General features: G+C 40.1%; 1 protein-coding gene and 1 long non-coding RNA gene across 4 annotated transcripts; both read right to left on the bottom strand.

Moving 5' to 3' along the window:
• Nucleotides 1–569: 569 nt before the first annotated feature.
• LOC108873900 (butyrophilin-like protein 1) lies at nt 570–17,569 on the bottom strand. Of its 3 annotated transcripts, XR_007811340.1 has the most exons (5): nt 17,415–17,569; nt 14,574–14,905; nt 14,249–14,287; nt 13,594–13,869; nt 570–897 (listed from the first exon to the last, which is right to left on the bottom strand). XR_007811340.1 is itself a non-coding variant. In XM_051068660.1 (4 exons), exons 1-4 carry the CDS (start codon nt 17,482–17,484, stop codon nt 863–865), a joined length of 717 nt encoding a protein of 238 aa, XP_050924617.1. In that variant the 5' UTR covers nt 17,485–17,569; the 3' UTR covers nt 570–862. The 3 variants fall into 3 exon arrangements, 2 of the variants coding, with proteins under 2 accessions (XP_050924617.1, XP_018517763.1); XM_051068660.1 differs by lacking the exons at nt 13,594–13,869; nt 14,249–14,287; nt 14,574–14,905 and adding exons at nt 1,844–2,122; nt 4,414–4,746; XM_018662247.2 differs by lacking the exons at nt 13,594–13,869; nt 14,249–14,287; nt 14,574–14,905; nt 17,415–17,569 and adding exons at nt 1,844–2,122; nt 4,414–4,746; nt 6,426–6,618.
• On the bottom strand, nt 8,453–11,592 carry LOC127140846 (uncharacterized). Its single transcript, XR_007811341.1, has 4 exons — nt 11,527–11,592; nt 10,977–11,003; nt 8,877–8,975; nt 8,453–8,536 (listed from the first exon to the last, which is right to left on the bottom strand). It is a non-coding gene; the product is annotated as an uncharacterized LOC127140846 (long non-coding RNA).
• Nucleotides 17,570–18,390: the final 821 nt, after the last annotated feature.

The raw sequence follows: 18,390 nt of genomic DNA, 5'->3' as shown, positions 1-18,390 counted from the left end.
TAAAAAGTTAAGGATCCTGATCAAGGTGCTGCCCTGAATGACTGGAGTCTTCAGTGGGGACTCTTGTCTTTGTTGATGGATCTGCAGCGAGGAAACAAAACCACAGTTTATTAGAAGAAAAATATCAACTGATCTGATCTGAGAGTAAAGCACGTCTGAGAGAAAAACACAACTGTCAACACTCTGAACATCACAACATATAAACAACTGTTTGTGTTATTGACTGCTCATTATGCATATGTTGATGTAGTACACTATTTATACTTACCATTAATACATTTGATGCGACCCATCTTCACGAGCACAACTAGAATGACAACACCAACAAAAAGAAGAGTCCCAAACACTGCAACAGTAACAATCAATCCAGTGAGACTCTCTGAAACAGATGAGGATAAAGTGAATGTCAGACTCAGAGTGTAACAGCAGATCATGTGCAGCAGGTTGGACATCACAGCCTTCACAAAGACAACAACTAACTGTGTCCATGCTCCTAGAATCTCAAACTCTCAGCAGATAAAAACAGCAGTGGGATGAATGTGAGCAGCACAGTGATGTCAGCCTCCATCTTCTGTCCACTCTCCTCCTGCTCGGCTGCTCAGCTCAGAGCTTGGTTCTGGTTTTGCTCACAGTAGTGAGGAGGCTCATGTTGCAGCATCCTCCTCTTTCTGACACGTGTTCTTCATTAGTAGGAAGATTGTGTTATCAGGGCTGAACTGTGTCAGTGACAGACTCAGTGTGCACTTTATTAGGTACAGACACACGTACAATCTACTGCAATCCAATTCAACTGTTCCACTGTAAAGTCGACTTTTATGAAGCTGATAATGTCACAATGTTCATTTAATCATAATGTAGAGAATCAGGACTCACCTGAGTTGTTTTCTTCTCTTCGGTCTGTTCAGGTGAGACATAAACAAAACAAACAAACAAATGTTAGTGTTTGTGTGACATCATCAACAAGCAAACATGAACCAAATGAAGCTGTGATCAATGCTGGTGATTCAGGTGATCACTGTTGTCACTCACACACTACAACACTTTCCATTAGAGTCAGCTCACACACTTCCTCCATTATCTATTCCACCTTCAGCTGTACTGTAGGTTGTGTAGTGAGCTGGTTTTGTCATTAGCAGCTGTAAATATTTCTAACAACAGAGCTCTGTGGAACAACTAGTTTGTGTGGTGGAACCCATTTGAATCCAGTGATGCAGAAATCTCCTCTATGTAACCAGTTGAGTTAGAAGCAGTCAAACCAAGTGTGAATCTACAAACAGCTGCTGCATCCAGCTCCAGGACTCTGATCTGAACCAGACGCCTCAAAGAGACTGAGAACAGAAACAGTACAGGCAGCCTGTGGAGCCTCACTACAGGACTTGTTCTGTGTTTGTCTTCATCTCAACTGGAAAGTATCCACAGACTGGAGAGAACAGAGGCTCAGAGTCAGAGCTCAGCTTCAGTCTGTGCAGGACAGTGAAGAGGAGGTGGAGGAAAAGAGGGGGATCAACATTTAGTTCTTTTATGAAACTGAGGAAAACCATTTGGAACCAAATTTGCTGCCCCCAGTATTAAATCTCATCCACTTCTCAGAATCAAATATCATGTTTGTACATATTAAAAACCTAATGGTTATTATGATTTATATCACATCTATTTGCCTACAAAAGGAAGGAGAACTTCAACTTCAGGAGACAGAGCTCAGATGTGTGTTTCATTACTTAAAGGTTCATGTTGACCCTTAGAGCAAATTCAGTTTGGATTCAGTCTGAAAACACATTAAAATGCTTGAACACTAATAACTTATAAATAATTAAAATTATTTGAAGGTATAAAAACCACTGACCATTCATAAGCACATAGGTATCAGAATGAACCTGATGGTTGATTTCCTCCTGTGTGGCGACACAGCGATAGCGGTCAGTCTTGGTCACAGTAGTTTGGAGGATGATGTCGTAACGTCCTCCTCTTTCAGAGACCTGTGGTTCCTCAGCAGGAAGGATGTTTCCAGAACCGTCCTGCCACTCTACTTTAGGTTTGGGAGAAGCTCCTCGAACAACACACTGCAGCAGAGCCCAGTCTATTGTTTGATTAAGTGTTGCAACAGATGGTTCTGGAGCTGCACCTGTAAACAGTGTAAGCAACAGATAATGAGACAATTACAGTAACATTGCGTTTTTTCTTCCTTTCTCTGCTTGATTTTAAAGATTTCAGTGTGCAAAGAGAAAAACACAGAAACAGTCAAACAGAAAAGCATCAGTTACACATCCAGGCACAGCTGGACAGAAACAAAATTCAGACATTTTTAACTTGTTCTAGGATGAGTCAGGAATGATTGAGGTGAGTAATGTCATCACAGGTGAGAAAAAAAACAGTTCACAGTCAACATAATAACATCAACAATACTTGAACAAAGTCAAAGTCAGCTTTATTGTTGACTTTGACTTTGACTAAACATTATTGTCTTCAACTGATGGTTTACAAATTTGAGGTTTTGGGGGGTTATGGAGACGAAGTCATACAGAGGTAAACTGCAGAGATCGGTGACGTCATCAGAATCAGGACTCACCTGGGATGTTTTCACCTCTTCTGTCTTTTAACCTTTTAAAGTGCGCAGGTTGCCTGCGACCTGACATTTACATGTAAACTGAATAAATCAATCAACTCTATATTTTCATGTTGACTGTTGACGTAAACACGGACATATTATACCTCGTTTGAAAGATCCAATTTTCAGTTTTTCAATTTATTAAAGAAACTAAATGACGGATTTACACGATAAACACACGTGAACGTCTCACTTTCCGGCAGTAACCAGTTAGCAATGAACCTGCTAACCTGTCTCGCTGCAGTTAAAAAGCATTTATAGGTCGAAAAACAGACATTTAAAGACAAACTGGGCTCATTTTAAAGAACAAAAACTCACCGATTAAATCCAGCTCGTTTAAATTCAAGCGGAAGTAAAAATAAGCAGAATAAAAGTGGATTATTTCCCTCGTTTAGTTTTAACGCTGCTCCTCAAACTTCCAAAACAACGACATTTCAGTCCATTTTAAAGAGTTGACCAAATATTTGAGCAATGATGTTCAGTATCTCTGAAATCAGTAAACGCCCACGAACAAAACAAACCAATCAGCTTCTTTTTGACGACATAAAGAGACGAACCTAACGGACTTTTAACTCCATCAGCCAATCAGAGGAGCGCATCTTTACGCGAGCTCACACTGGGTTTATTGACAGCTACTTTCATCCAATAGAAAGTCAGCACCGTGAAAACACTCTGAGTTTGGAGCCGGTAAAATTACCTGTCTGACCATATATGGAAGTTCATGTAGTTGGACTTCCTGTGGTGGTGGAACACCCACATAACAGAGAAACTTTTTCATCAGTCAAAAGAGACGTGATTCAATGAAACTAAATCTGTCAATCTTTATCTAAATATGAACAACATCTGCTTTTAGTCAACTTGAACATTGAGGGAAATTTTTCAGCGTCATAAAGACATTTCTCATCATTATTTGGTCACTTTGGAGAGGTTTTAGAAAGCTCTGTAGTCATCTGATGGAGATGCTCTGTACTGCACTTTCTGAAATATCTCACACACACTTCTGTCTATCAACATGAAATTTGGTTCAGATATTGTCGACAAGTGGAGGGAGAGATCCTGTGAGTTTTCAGCCTGATAGCTCTTATTATGACCGAGTTATTGCATTTTGAATATCAAGGTAAAAGATATGAAACATGGAATCTCATTTAATTCTCAGTGTGATCCTGAACTAAAATGTCTCGGTTCAGGACAGAAATAAAACAAACACAACATAAGAGACCAGAATATTTGCTTTGCAGTGCTGCTGAGGACACGTATCAGTTCTTCATTGTCTTGGAGTAGCAGAACATTTAAATCAGGGTGTATAAACAGGTGACAATGTATATAACTGTAAGGAGCTCTAAGAGGTTAAGATAAAACGCTCTGGGTCAGGATCTAAAAGGAAAAACAGTGATATTGTCAGACCTGTAACACTGGAACAAAATAATCTAAATAATAAATGTAGGAAGGTGTTTCTGAGGCTGCAGCTTCATGGACACTATGAATAAATGACCAACACTGCAAAGACAAGTGACAGAGCTCTGTGGTCTCTGTCCTCAACATAAACCAAGTCCATGGTATTTGGAAAAGCAGAATTAATGTAAATATAATATTATAATGTTACTCTGATTGTTAATATCAGTGAAAAATAAAGTATAAATCAGTACATAAAAAGAAAAAGAAAAGAAATAAATGTGCAATTATTAATTTATAGTTGACATTTTAGTGTCAAGAAGTCTAGAGATGGTGAGAGAAATAAATGCATTAAAAACAATGAAAATGAAGAAATACAATAATCACTTTTAAAGTCACATCAGTTTCAAACTCACCTACAACAAGTTTAACGTGGGATTCTGGTTCTGCTGTATTAGGGAAAGTACAGGTGTAACTTCCGCTGTCGGCCATCTTTGTATTGTGGATCTTTATGGAGGCGTTGCCGTTCTTCAGCTCATCTTCAAAATGAAAAACTCGTCCTTTGAACTGTTCGTCTTGACCTGTTCGGCCCTTGTTGTAATGCTGGCCAGCAGCGTACAGGAACACCTCCTTCTTCACATCTTTCTTCCAGTCAAACACCTTCTGCTCGATGTTCTGCCTGGTGCTGAGGGAACAGGGTAAAACAGCTTCACTCCCTTCTGCCACGGCCACAGTCACGACACCTGGACCTGGAGGACGAATCAGAGAACGAACATGTGTCACCTCAGTTACTCTGAAGCACCAGTTTACAAGCTGTTTAATCAGCAGTCAAATATCTGTGGTGACTGAGACACACTGCAACTGATGAAAACACAGACAGAAGAAGGAAGGAAGTCACACCACAACCTCAACAAATATAAAGTAACTGTGCATCAGTTACAAACTACATTAAATGTAACGTCTAAGTTACATTGAAATGGCAGAATCAACACTAGATACAGTTTAGCATCACGGGCTGCTACATTACTGCTAATTAGTAGAACAGGAACTTAAACCATATGAAGTATTTAAACAAATATAACTGACACTGACTCATTAAACACACAGTAAACTAACAAACCAGACACTAACTGTGTGTGTGTGTGTGTGTGTGTGTGTGTGTGTTTCTTTATATACAGCCTGTGGTTTCAGCTCAGGTCCTGATGTCAGTGTGGTGTTTTCAGTTTGTTACACTGCCCCCAAGTGGACAAAAAAAGATTTAACATCACTGCTCTCCAGTAGTAATGAAGCCAAATCCAGTAAACTTCTGCAGAGCTGTGGATGTGACAGCTCTGATCATTTATCAAACAACCTCTGCCTCCACACCCACAACAGTAGAAACACACACACTGAGAATTAAAGAAACTAAACAAAGTGAAACTGAACTTTCTCCGCCTCTGATTTAAACTGAGCAGAAAACAGAAGAGAACTAGAAAATGCATTTCCTGTGGAAAATGCGTGTGAATGTTGAGAGCTGAACAAATCGCTGAAGCAATGCTTAAAATGGCTGAAATTACTGTTAAAATGCAGAAGAAAAAGTTAAAATGCTGAAATTGATGAACTACAGAAGAAAAAGTTGAAAGGCTGAAATTATTGTTGAAATGCAGAAGAAAAAGTTAAAATTTGAAAGGCAAAAGTAATTGTAGAAGTTTAAAATGGTTGAAATTATCAGAGAAAAAGGGCAGATGCAGAAGCTGAAAATTAAAACCAACAGCTGAAGCATTCATTTGAATAGCAAAATTGTAGATAAAGTTGAACATTTTAAAAAGCATAAAGAGTTGAAGAAAGTTGAACAAGCATAAATGTAAAAAGGTTTGAAGCTTGTGATAGTTAAATGGTTTCTGTAGCAGAAAGTATGCAGGAGTAGTTACAAGCCAAACAGGGGTGAAAGCAGAAAGAAAAAACAGCTAAATGCAGAATCAAAAGTTGGAAGTTAAAATGTAAAAGAGGTAGAAACAGTAAAATCAGCTGCTGAGGGTTTGACTCAAACAGATAAAATAGACAGAAAGAAGTATGAAGTCTTAAACACTGCTTAAAGATAATTCACCTCATCAATTAGTGGTTTGTGAATAAGAGGAATCCATGTATCTTGTATTGACAGAAAAGTCAGTCAAGAGTTTGATAAACAGCACAGACATCAGAGATCAGCTGATCACAGTCACCTGTTTGTGTCCAACTGCACTCACAGGTTGCCATAGCAACATCAAGGCCCCCCCTCCACACACACACACTCTACCTCCACCCTCCCGGAAGATGCTGTCATCACATGACATCACCTGTTTCTGTTTCTCGTGTTTTAATCCCAGTCCTCTGACTCTTTACAGCTGAATAAAACAGAATGAATAAACCCAGTTCAGTCTGATTCTCAGAGACTCTTTAGTTTTCTCACCGTTTCCATCAGCAAACGTTGTTCCAGACCAAGTCAGGAGACAGAGACACACGAGAGGAAGAAGCTCCATGTTTGTTCAGCTCATCTGAACATTAAAGAGGGAAAACAGCACTTCAGCATCTGAAGAGGAGGAAGCTTCAGCAGCTCCTCTCACTCTCACTGATTCATCACACAACACGTTAGGTTTCTGGGCTTCCGGTACAGATCCTTCACAATAAAAGCTCCACCTATGACTCATGAATTCTGCATTAACTGTTCAAACTGTGTCAAAACCTGCTGAGCAGAACTTTATCTTCACACTAACATTTCATCTGGATTAGTTAGAAGAAACAATCAGATAAATATCTTCACTGCACAGTTTCACCTCATTAAAGCACAAATGACTCTAATCCTCCTGACCTGCACATTATTATCAACACAAACAAAACTCTTTCACTTCTGTTTCTGCAGAATAAAACACATCAACTAAACTTTGGACAGAGAGGAAGGACTGTAATCACCGACATAAAATCATAAAGACATAAAGCCAGCTCATTAGCAGATCTCCACATGATGTGTTTAACTCAGATAAACTGAAGAATCTGTTTTTACACAGAACAACAACTGAGGATTTTGTTCCTCATCACTTTCATTGGAAACACATTAGGAAGAGATTTTCTTATGGTTTGAACAGGAGAGACGATCACAGCAGGCAGAAACCTTTTCAGTAAGACAACCTGTCTGCTGTTTTACTTCCACCACTTATTGATATCATGAATTAAAGTCTTCATTCCATGCTTTTACTGTGAAGGACAGGCTCCCTGTCCAGGAGTTGGACTGAGTCCATTTGGTCTGATTTCCCGGCACCAACAGATTAATGGTGATTTAAACCTTCCTTCCTGTGAAAAAGTGCTGCTGATGAAATCCAAAACATCAAGTGCTGAGTCTCCTTCAGACTGGATTTGGACTGAAGAGTCCACTTCTGATGCAGACACCAGACTGTGATTAGACTAATATGATGATGGAATAACATCATTAATAATTATGACATATAAAGTGGGAAACACATAACCTAAGCCATGTATTACAGCCCACTATATTTATCTATAGACATCTACTTTCGCATTTTTAGAGATCTAAATAATTTGATGCATCAGTGATAGTGTGGATTTTCATGGGTCATAATCTGCAGATTAAACCTCATTATTCAGTCTGACATTGTGTTTGTGTTAAAACCTGCTGTCACTGTAGTTTCTTCAGTCAAAGTGTGAACAGACAGAAAGATCCAGAACAGTCCAGTTTGATAGTTTTCAGCTTTTATTCAAACTGTTGTGAAGCAACATGATTGTCCCAAATAACCTCAATAACACAGAGATGAAATAAACAATAAGTCACATTATGTTTCACTTTAGCTGCAGAAGCTTCACATTCAGCAGAACAGCACATTTGATTTGACTGTTTTTGTCAATGTCCGACTCAGTCAACAGCTACAAGCAGTTTAACTTTCCATCCTTCACCAGCTGCCTGGGAGTTTAGCATTTAAGATTTCTGTTTGTTTACATTTTCAAAAATGTAATTTTAGATTTTTTTTTAGTTTTTTTTTCATTTGACTTTATATTTTCATCTATTATCTTAGGGTGATTGTGTAACATTTAACTAGAGACTATGGATCAACAACAGCCTTTCAACTGATTCAGTGATATAAATTATACAAATTAAAAAATAAAACTCCAGTCACACTGAAATACTGCAAAGCCCCAGATTCAGTTCTGGAACATTTAATGCCAGCATGTAAAACATTATTCCAAGCAACTGCAAGAGTAAAAAAAGTTATATATATTGGGCAAAATTTGGTCATGAAAAATTCATGATTCATAATTATTAAGATATGTTAGTAGTAAGAGAGTAAATGGTAAATGGCTGCATTAATACAATTATTTCATCCAAAGCTCTTTACATTTAGCCTCTCATTCACACACACACACACACACACACACACACACCACACCACACACACACACACACACACACACACACACACACACACCCCTGCAGATAACTTCATAGTGGACGTTGCTGATCTGACTCTGCTCTCCTTCTTGTAAAGTTCTCCCTTTTGTCTCATGATGAACCTGCAGGAAAGAAAAAGATACAAGAAAAATCCCATCATGTCCTATTCATCCTACACAGTCTATACAGTTTTACAGCTTTTATCTAAATGGCATGCTTGAAGGCGTTTTTGTATTTTAATGTTTATTATTCTCTGACTGCAGCTCTCAGTTCAGAATCACTAAAAATGTCTCTAAAGTTTGTTTGCTCAGTAACTGTGATGTTTTTTAGAGGTTCCAGTGTTTCTGCTCTGATGTGGATATAATATAAATCTGTCAAGAATCTGGACACGAGGTAGTTTCCAGTTATCTGTTATATTCCATATGTCTGCACATTATGTCAGAATGCATTATTTAAACTTACCTTTCTTACAGCCAGTTGCAGTGAAGTGAAGATAAACCTACAACAACTCAGCAAGGACTGCAGCTATGAGTCCAATCATCACTTTTCTGGACACATCATCTGAAACACATTGTGAGAAGGTGATGTTACTCACCATGGAACAGTAATGTAGAGAACACTGGTTATAACCTACACAATGAAAAGGTGTGTATTCTCATAAATAACATGTTTGTAGATTAAAGCTCCACTAAGAGGAATCTCACCAGGCACAGTGACATTAACATATGGCTGATGTTCATCTGCCTGTATATACAGTGGAGGTGTTTGGTTCAGCAGCACATCTCACACAATACTGCGCTTCACTTAGGGTTAGGATTATGTTCAACAGTGGTGAGGTCAACAGGCAGCTCTCATGATCACATCACTACTGTATATTTTGAGAAAGATCATTTAAAAATTACCTGGGGAGTGTAAATTTAGTAGCAGTTTTTCTATGAGTGGGTCCCTGTTTGTCTATCTCGTCCATTCATACAAGGACACACATGCACATTGTTTCATATTAATGCCCTGATCTACAGGTGGTGGTTATGCACTATGATAAGTAGCAATGCAGACGCATGCAGTGATAAAATGATCTTGATAACAAATCACAAGTTTCACCATGATACGATATATCAATTCACTGGACAACGATTCAATTCAACTTCCATTCATATCAAATCACAAACAGTAACTAGCAGGTTTATATAAAAAAGGTTAGGGTTAAAATATCATCTGACATTTTTATTCCTGAGCTCCACCAGACATTTAAATGGAAAAACAATCTCCTCTCTTAATAAAAACAGATAAGACACAGTGAAGCCTAAAGTTGGGTAAACAGCAGAGTGAGGCGGTTTAAAGCGTCTTGTCATAGTTTTACAGTCAAACACCAGCAGCAGCCATGTTAAACCATGTTGGCTGCTGAGGGAATCAAGTTACTGACATTGGCCTCTCGTCCTGCAGCTACACCAAGTAAGTTCCACCCTGAGGAAGATCAGCACCAGCAGAGCTGCAGGACCAGATAAGGTGTCGGGCCAGACTCTGAAACCATGTGCTATTCATTGACTTCAGTTCAGCATTTAATACTGTAATCCCGGACAAACTGGTACTGAAGCTCTATAACCTGGGACTGTCCACATCGCTGTGTTCCTGGATCAGGGACTTTCTCACAGGCCTCAGGCGGTGAGAACAGGGGACTGTACATCATCCACACTGGTCCTGACCACAGGTACGCCGCAGGGTTGTGTGCTCAGCCCAGCCCTTTTCACACTGTTTACACATGACTGTCTCACCATCCACTCCACAAACATGGTCATGAAGTTAGCAGACGACACCACCGTGGTGGGTCTCATATTGGACAATGATGAGATCCACTACAGGGAGGAGATCCAGCACCTGACACAATGGAGCTCAGCCAACAACCTCGTCCTGAACACCAGCAAGACCAAGGAGGTCATTGTGGATTACTGGAGGTCCAGGAAGACAGAACACGCTCCTCTCCTTATACACAGGGAGGTGGTGAAGCATGTGGATAACATCATGTTCCTGGGTATCCACATCACCTCTGTATGGCAGCTGCAAAGCACAGGACAGAAAGGACTTGGCCCGGGTTGTGAGAACAGCACAGGGGATCGTGGGATGAGTGGGACGGTATAGAAACATAAAAACACGCATCACCACACTGTAAGACAGCTTCTTCCCAGAGCTGTGAAATCCATCTCCCCCCTGCACACACACTCACACTCTTTCACTGTGCCTTAAAAGACTGGAACTTGCACTGTGCTGCACTTTTGTACATTCCTCTGCTGCTAAGATCAATTGCAAATTTCATTTTATCCAGTGCACATTTTATTTTATTCAGTTTATTTTATTTTATTTTATTCTATTCTTATCTTACCTTATTTTTATTTTAATGTACATATGTATAGTGTGTCTATAGTTGGTTTTTCAGTCTATATATTTTAAAGTATTGTCTTTTTCTTAAGCCAAAAGCTAACAAACAAAATTTTGTTATGTGTATGCATAATGACAATAAAGAATTGTCAGATTCTTGAGATGATGACTGTGGATGAGTTGACCTACCTGAACCATGCAACTGCACTCCAGCCCCTGGTGAAAGATGAAAACAAGACATTTTCATAATTTTTTGTAACACAAGCACATATATTTTTGCATATTCATATTCCATAATGTAGCTGTAGTAACTTAATCAGATGTGTTAAAAACAGACAACAAACCAGGCTAATACTGCATTAATTTTTAGCTTGGTGAACCTAATAAACTGCAAACTAAGGTGATCTTAGAGTGAAATGAGATGTGGACAATATTTTCTATAGCATTAAAGTAAAAAAAATTGGGGCTGAATTATATCAGTGAGAATACTTGATCATGCTGCCAGAATAGGTTTCTTATCATCAGATTTGTTGCAATTCATGATTTGTAGCCAACAACAGCTGATGTAGAATAATGAGGCGGAGTCTGAGAGCCTCACAATAAATCTGACTCAGTCTGAAACATTTTACACTCACATAGGTGTTTTTATCCCAGTTTGCAACCAAGTTTTTTAAGACAAGCAACAACAAAAAACAATTAAAATGATTTGACTGTGATAACAGAAATACAGGAAACTCACCATTAACAAACACAGAGGCCTCAGTCTGACGGTTCGTTTTCTCCTGTGTGACTACACAGTGATAGCTTGGTCTCGGTCACAGTAGCTTGGAGGGTGATGCGGTAGTGGCCTCCTTCTTCAGAGACCTGTGATTTTTCAGCAGGAAGGATGTTTCCATCACTGTCCTTCCAGTGTACATTAGGTTGGGGAGAGGCACCTTGAACGTCACACTGCAGCTGCACCCCAGCCTTTAATCCATAAACTACACTCATGTGCAGCTGTGGAGCACCTGTGAACATAAACAATAACTTATGAAGAATGTTCACAGGATTAGACATACAGTATAATACCAGAATCTTTTTGTCCATCCCCTCTCTGGTTGTATATGTAGATTACAGTGTGTTTAAGAGAAAAACACATGAACAGAGAAAACAAAGACACAACACAAGCATTGGTTTCACATCACTGCATAGTGACTGTCCTATCAAACTATGCAGTGTGTACAATACTTTTGTAGTAACTACTTAAAACTGCAAACACATTTCTGACTCATATCATGACAGAAGCAAATATAAACTATTTGCCCACTACAATAACAAGGAATTTGGGATACCCTTGAACCTCAGATTGGTTTCTTCAGCTTGAACTGAAATCACATGAAATTTGATCTACTAGAGAAAAATTATAAGACTCCATAAAACTATGATTCATGTGTTATGCCCCTATGAGGTGCACAAGACTCCACCATGGCAGAGTAACAGAAAGCCATAACATTATGAAACACAGGGTCTTCAGAAGTACAGGCTCCTCTTGCATCCTAAAGGCTTAACAAAGTCAGTGATACATATACTCAGTCACCACTTTGGTTGGTACATTTGTACCTAATAAATGAAATCCAACTCTTCTGCCATAAAGTTGACTTTTATGATGCTGAGTGTGAGGAAGCTGGCAAGCATCCCCTCACTGAGGTGAAAAACTCACATACCCATACATAATGACAATCTGAACTAATACAGAAAGTTTCTTTTGGTTATAGTTATGTATTTTATTTTGAAATCCTGCTAACCTCTCTCTCTTTGAGGTTGATTTCTGGGAGGTGTGTTCATGGAGTGCACACATGAGCATGCAACCACAAGACTCCAGCCAATGTCAATTACCTTGTTAGGCTGAACCAGGTTGTCAGGGAGGAGAGAGGGGAGTGGGTATAGCGGGGTTTTGTTAAGTTTGGTCTTAGTTTGTTTTTTCTCAGTTTATTATGCACTTCTTTCTCCTGGGGTCAGCCAGCAGTCAGGTGCATGGGGTATAGGGAGATGACAGTATTTTAATTGTAAATATGTGGTAAAGGTTACTGTGGGAATGTTTAGGTACCCTTTACTGGAGGATGGTAGGGGCAGAGACTGTAGGGACAAGGAGGGGGGTCAGGTTGAGGCTCTTGTCTGCCAGAATCTGCAGCACCTGTTTTTTTCCCTCTGTGACCCAGAAGTCTGCTGTTAGTGGTTTTTCCACATTAAAAACTGTATTTTGATACTTGAAGTTGCTGCACTGGTGTGTCCATTTGTTCTCCAGTGGGCAGCTGGCCTTTTTGGGGGGTTTATTATTATTAAAACCTTACACTGATAATGTTGAATTTTATAGTCACATAGGTTTTAATAAAATTAATCAATCACACCTGCTGCAGTCAGTCGACCGAGTGTTTAGGAAGCTACATCCTCATCAACATGTTGCTCACACAGGACTCTCACTGTCAAACTGTCATCTCCCCTCAGGATGAATAAACTCTCTGTGTCTCTGTCTGATCTAATTCCAGCTGATAAGAGCTTCAGTCAGTCTCAGTATATTCTGGTGACACCTGTGTTACATTCATTCTTCTTCTCTGAAGCTTTTTTCTTTTCTCTTGTGGAACAGAAACGTCTCTGATTCTAATGATTTCAGTCTAAATCGGCCTCGTGTGGTGTTTTCATGTCTCTGCTCAGGATCAGGTTACACCAGCTATTTCTACACCTGTTACTGTGTGTGTGTGTGTGTGTGTACACGTAAAAAGATTAAGAATTAAATTTATATTACAATTTAAAATAAGGAGAAACTCACCACTGATATACACATCAGTCCAAGCATAAAGCCGATGGTTGATTTCCTCCTGTGTAGCTACACAGGTGTAGTTGTCGGTCTTCGTCACATTAGTTTTGAGGGTGATGTCATAGCATCCTCCTCTTTCAGAGACCTGTTCTTTAGCTGTGAGGTTGTGTCCAGAACTGTCCTGCCACACGACTTCAGGCTTTGGAGAAGCTCCTTGAACAACACACTGCAGCAGCACCCAGTCCTTCGTGGTTTTAAGTGATGTGACAGATGGGTTTGCAGCTACACCTGTTAACAAAGTGGAAACAATAATTTATGAGAAACAATTACATGAGAAACAAAAAAATAATTTCATCACTTATCACTGAAAAAAAATATTTGATTCACATCATGATGGAAGTACATATACAGTTTGGACAACCCAACCCCTCCTAATATGTTTGGAGTTTGTTTTTTCTACATCACCCTCTGCTCCTGATCACTCATATTATGCATCTGTCCATCATCCAAACCTGCTTCATACAGTAACTAGAACATTCTAACAACTGCATTTAATAATTTAGTTGGTGAACAGGTGAAATGTCTACACTGATTAAGCGATGCACAATTAATCTCTAATAAAACGGAAGGAGCCGTAAACAGTGACGTCATCAGAATCAGGACTCACCTGGGATGTTTTCACCTCTTCTGTCTTTTAAGATAGGATCTAAAAAACAAAACATAAAGAGGTTAGAGTGATAACAGGTAATTCACAAGCAAAAACTCAGACTTATCACCCTGTTTATTAAACAGATGTGTATCATGTAAAACTTGAAAAAATTAAATATAGGCTCAGATTTCACAAACTGTCTTAAACTGGTGAACATCTACAGATGAGACTGGTTTGTGTCTGAATGAGTTCCAGTCAAAGTCAGAAAACATTTAACACACTTGAACCAGTCACATCTGTGAATAAGCAGGAGTCATTTTAACTGTTTGATGGAAGCACTAACCAACAATAAGCTTAATGCGGGATCGTGTTGTTGACACTCCGTTTTGCACAGAATCACAGGTGTAGCTTCCACTGTCAGCCAGCTTTGCAGGTCTGATAACTATGGAGGCGTTACCAGACTTCAGAAGATTTGGAAATGTTCGACCCGTCCTTCGAACTGCTTATCTTGACCTGACATGCCGTTACCATAAGTACGGCCATTGTCATATATGAACACCTCCTGACCATCCTTCTTCCAGTCAAAGACCTGATGTTCAATGTTCACAGAGCCAAAGGAACAAGGTAAAACAGCATCATCATCTTCAAATACGACCACTCTGATGACGCCTGGGTCTGGAAGACAAAAACATTAATCAGCAGAGTGATCAGGTTAAAAAGAAAAACATCCCAAAGTCAGAAAACACATGTACATGTGTCACTACAGTCACTCTGAAACACCAGGTTATGAGCAGTTTTCTGGTCATGTTTCATGTTAACACTGTAATAGAATTAATTAATTGAATTTTACAAATTGTCATTGTGGAAACCAGGTTAAACTGTTCCTCTACCACCAGGAAAACAACAATCACAACCAAACCTTCGCTGCTGTTTCCTTCCTAGGCCTAAAGCCAATAACCTTCCTCCGAAGAACCATTTACATCAACATGACTCACAGTATGGAGGCAGTTTTATGAGTGACAGGTGATCACAATAAATTCATCAAGTCATCAAAGAAAACACACACAGGATGTAGTGTGTGGGAGGTGCTGGTAGCTTGGTAAATAATGACACGCCTGTAAAGCAGTTATGAACAACAGAATGAACTACGGTCGGACATTTGCCAAAACAACATGTATCAATGTGACCTTCCAAAGAAGCTCAGCAAACACAGAGCAATCAACAGCACTTCAGGTGAATAAATGATTAAACTAATGATTCAGACTCGTTTTATTTTCTCAGAAAACATCTCTGCCTCTTCAGGACAGGATGCAGACGACGCCCTGACCAGCTGCTCTGCAGCGCTAACGAAACCAAAAAGGATAAACATCATTGTCGCCTGTAGGTTTGTCAGATTTGATCATTTATCAACAATCTGTGTCTCCTCATGCACATCAGCAGAACCACACAAACAGGTATTTCTGCGTGGTTCACAGAAATGAATATGAGTGGGAGAAAGAAAGAGAAGGAAACCAAATTCAACTTTAACTCTCTCTGGCTTTCATTCCATGTCTGATAACTAAATGAAACAAACATGACAAACAGCAGTGAGTACACTGGGGGGAGTGGTACTGCTGATAAGAGAGAGGGATGCAAACACTGTGAAGCAGCGTGGTGGGAAAATAAAAGATATTTGACCTGGCTCAGAGAACAGGAACTGAGGGGGGTGTCAGAACACCAACACAACTTCCCAGCATACTACACACACTGGACAATTTTCTGGAAATCACACACTCAGGTAGTAGGACAGCCTTACAGCATTCACATATCAGATATGAAAAACATCCAGGAACAGGTCAGGATTTGGAATTGTCAGTAGACACTGCTGCATTGTTCATTAAATTCCCTGAGGCAGCTGAGATCGTGTCTGACCGACTCCTTTGACGTTTTCTACAAAAGTAGCTCCTTTAAATCATATCTGTGTCCAGGAGGAAAATAAACAAGAAATCTGATTAGAAATTGGTCGGATGTTGATCGTCCTGTTGTCACAACAATGAAAAAACTACCTACACCAGGTGCTGTGACCATGAGCTCATGAAAACTACATAGTTAATAACCTGAAAGAGAAGTTTGAACTGGTATCTAAACGTGCTGGATGATGGAGGAGTTTCTGCAGATACAAACATGAAACTGAACAAGAAAAAAGCAAGGAAGGAAAAAAGACATTTCTGTAACAATATCCACTTAATTTTAAATGAGGTCCAGTACATGACTGATGATATTTTAAATCTCATCAGAAATAAAAGGAGTCAGTTTGTTGTGGAAGTTTCCTGCTTTCAAACACTGATGGGCTGACACACACACACACACACACACTGACTCTGGATTTAAAACAGCAGGAGAATCTTCCTGAAGAAAGGACTGAACATAATTCACTGTTCTTGTGAACAACAGAATGAACTCTGGCTGGACATTTACCAGAAACAGCACATATCAGACAGGAAGCCACTGATGATGATAAGCGTCTGCATGCAGGAGATTACCATTCAGGACAGAACCCAGAACATCTGGAGACTTTAAACACCACTTCACTTCCTCTGCCAAAGAAGCTCAGCAAACACTGGAATCAACAGCACTGCAGACAATAAATGAACTAATGACTCAGACTGGTTTTACTGAGGAGTTGCAGCTATCAGACGATCAGTGAGGTCTGAGAGGAAGAAGAGTTTCTGAGAAACAGAAGCGTCGACAACAGCCGTCTGCCTCCTCACGACAGGATGGAGACGACGCCCTGACACCCCACCTCCCACCCCCACCCACACCCACACACACACACACACACACACACACACACACACACACACACACACACTCACACCTGCAGTAGTGATGCTGCCACATGTAAAGTTACAAACCACCGCTCTGACATTATGATCAGTTATGATATTAACATGCGTTTATGTTTCTGAGGCTGATGTTTTAATATCGATCTGCGCTGATGTTGATGACGTGTATTTTCAGACTGATCTAAATACTGAGGTGACAGGTGCACGCGCTGCCGTTATCCACACGCTAAACCGCGGAGCAGCCTCATTATCCCGGTCCTCTGCTCCACACCGCTGCATCTTCACATCTGCATCTTTATCATCTCGATCAGATCCGCTCAGAATCAATAAACCCAGTTCAGTCTCTTTAGTTTTCTCACCGTTTCCATCAGCAAACGTTGTTCCAGACCAAGTCAGGAGACAGAGACACACGAGAGGAAGAAGCTCCATGTTTCAGCTCATCTGAACATTACACAGGAAAACTGCACTTCAGCATCTCTTTATAACCAATCTGTGGCCACTCCTGACGCCGTGATTGGTTCATCACACACACACTTTCGGTTTCTAAGTTTCCGTAAGTTGCAACAACTGCAACACATCCGGCTAAATCTTTCACAATAAAAGTGTTCATCTCCACAATCATTAACTGTGACTCATGAATTCTGCAGAAAATCAGCCTACACGTGCATCATGGTGGTCTGAAGGTTGAGAGGCGACACCCACGGTTTAGTTTCAGGGAAGAGCTTGTGTTGAATGTCAAGACACCTTCCTGTCTTTATACAGCTCCGACTGACGCAGGAGAAAATGCCAATAAACGTAACAGCCCCCTGAGCTGTGCATCTTCCCTCAAACATTAATGCAGAGCTGAGCACGACAACGGAAACCACAAGCTCTCACTTCACTGCACAGTTCCTCTTTCACGGTTAATGACCTCTGTGTGTCTGTGCTTTAGCATCCTCTCTCCTGGTCTTCATGGTGGAGAGGAAGTCATGTGACTCAGGTCTGTTTGACTGCACCTGAAAGTTGCTCCTGGGTCTTATTCTGCATTTTACATTCACTCATTTCACAGATGCTTGAGAGGGAAACACTAAAGCTTCAGTGCAGCAGCAGACCCTGAAGTAAACACTTAAAACTAAGGAAAAAGAGGAGGTGGTCTCAGAGGAGAGGAGTCTCCTGCTCTGATCAGGGAACCACAGACCAGAAACAGTCTGGACTGAGAAGGTCTTGTGTGCAGAGATGGAGATGCCAGATGTTGATCTTTGGAGGAACACGGTGGCTGAGAAGGAGCATAAGCTTGTATGACTGAGCTCAAGTAGATGGTGCAGATCCAGAAGTTTCTCTGCAGGAGCAGAGGAG

This window comes from Lates calcarifer, unplaced genomic scaffold (assembly GCF_001640805.2).
Source record: "Lates calcarifer isolate ASB-BC8 unplaced genomic scaffold, TLL_Latcal_v3 _unitig_5189_quiver_3180, whole genome shotgun sequence".
NCBI lineage: Eukaryota > Metazoa > Chordata > Actinopteri > Centropomidae > Lates > Lates calcarifer.
This window is presented reverse-complemented; position numbering and strand designations above follow the sequence as displayed.

What these genes read in the sequence shown, in the direction of transcription:
- LOC108873900 (XM_051068660.1), bottom strand. Translation starts at nt 17,484, where the DNA reads ATGGAGCTTCTTCCTCTCGTGTGTCTCTGTCTCCTGACTTGGTCTGGA. An exon ending in AACGTTTGCTGATGGAAACG is followed by an intron (nt 4,747 to 17,414) that starts GTGAGAAAACTA and finishes TTCGTCCTCCAG; the next exon opens with GTCCAGGTGTCGTGACTGTG. An exon ending in CCACGTTAAACTTGTTGTAG is followed by an intron (nt 2,123 to 4,413) that starts GTGAGTTTGAAA and finishes CACTGTTTACAG; the next exon opens with GTGCAGCTCCAGAACCATCT.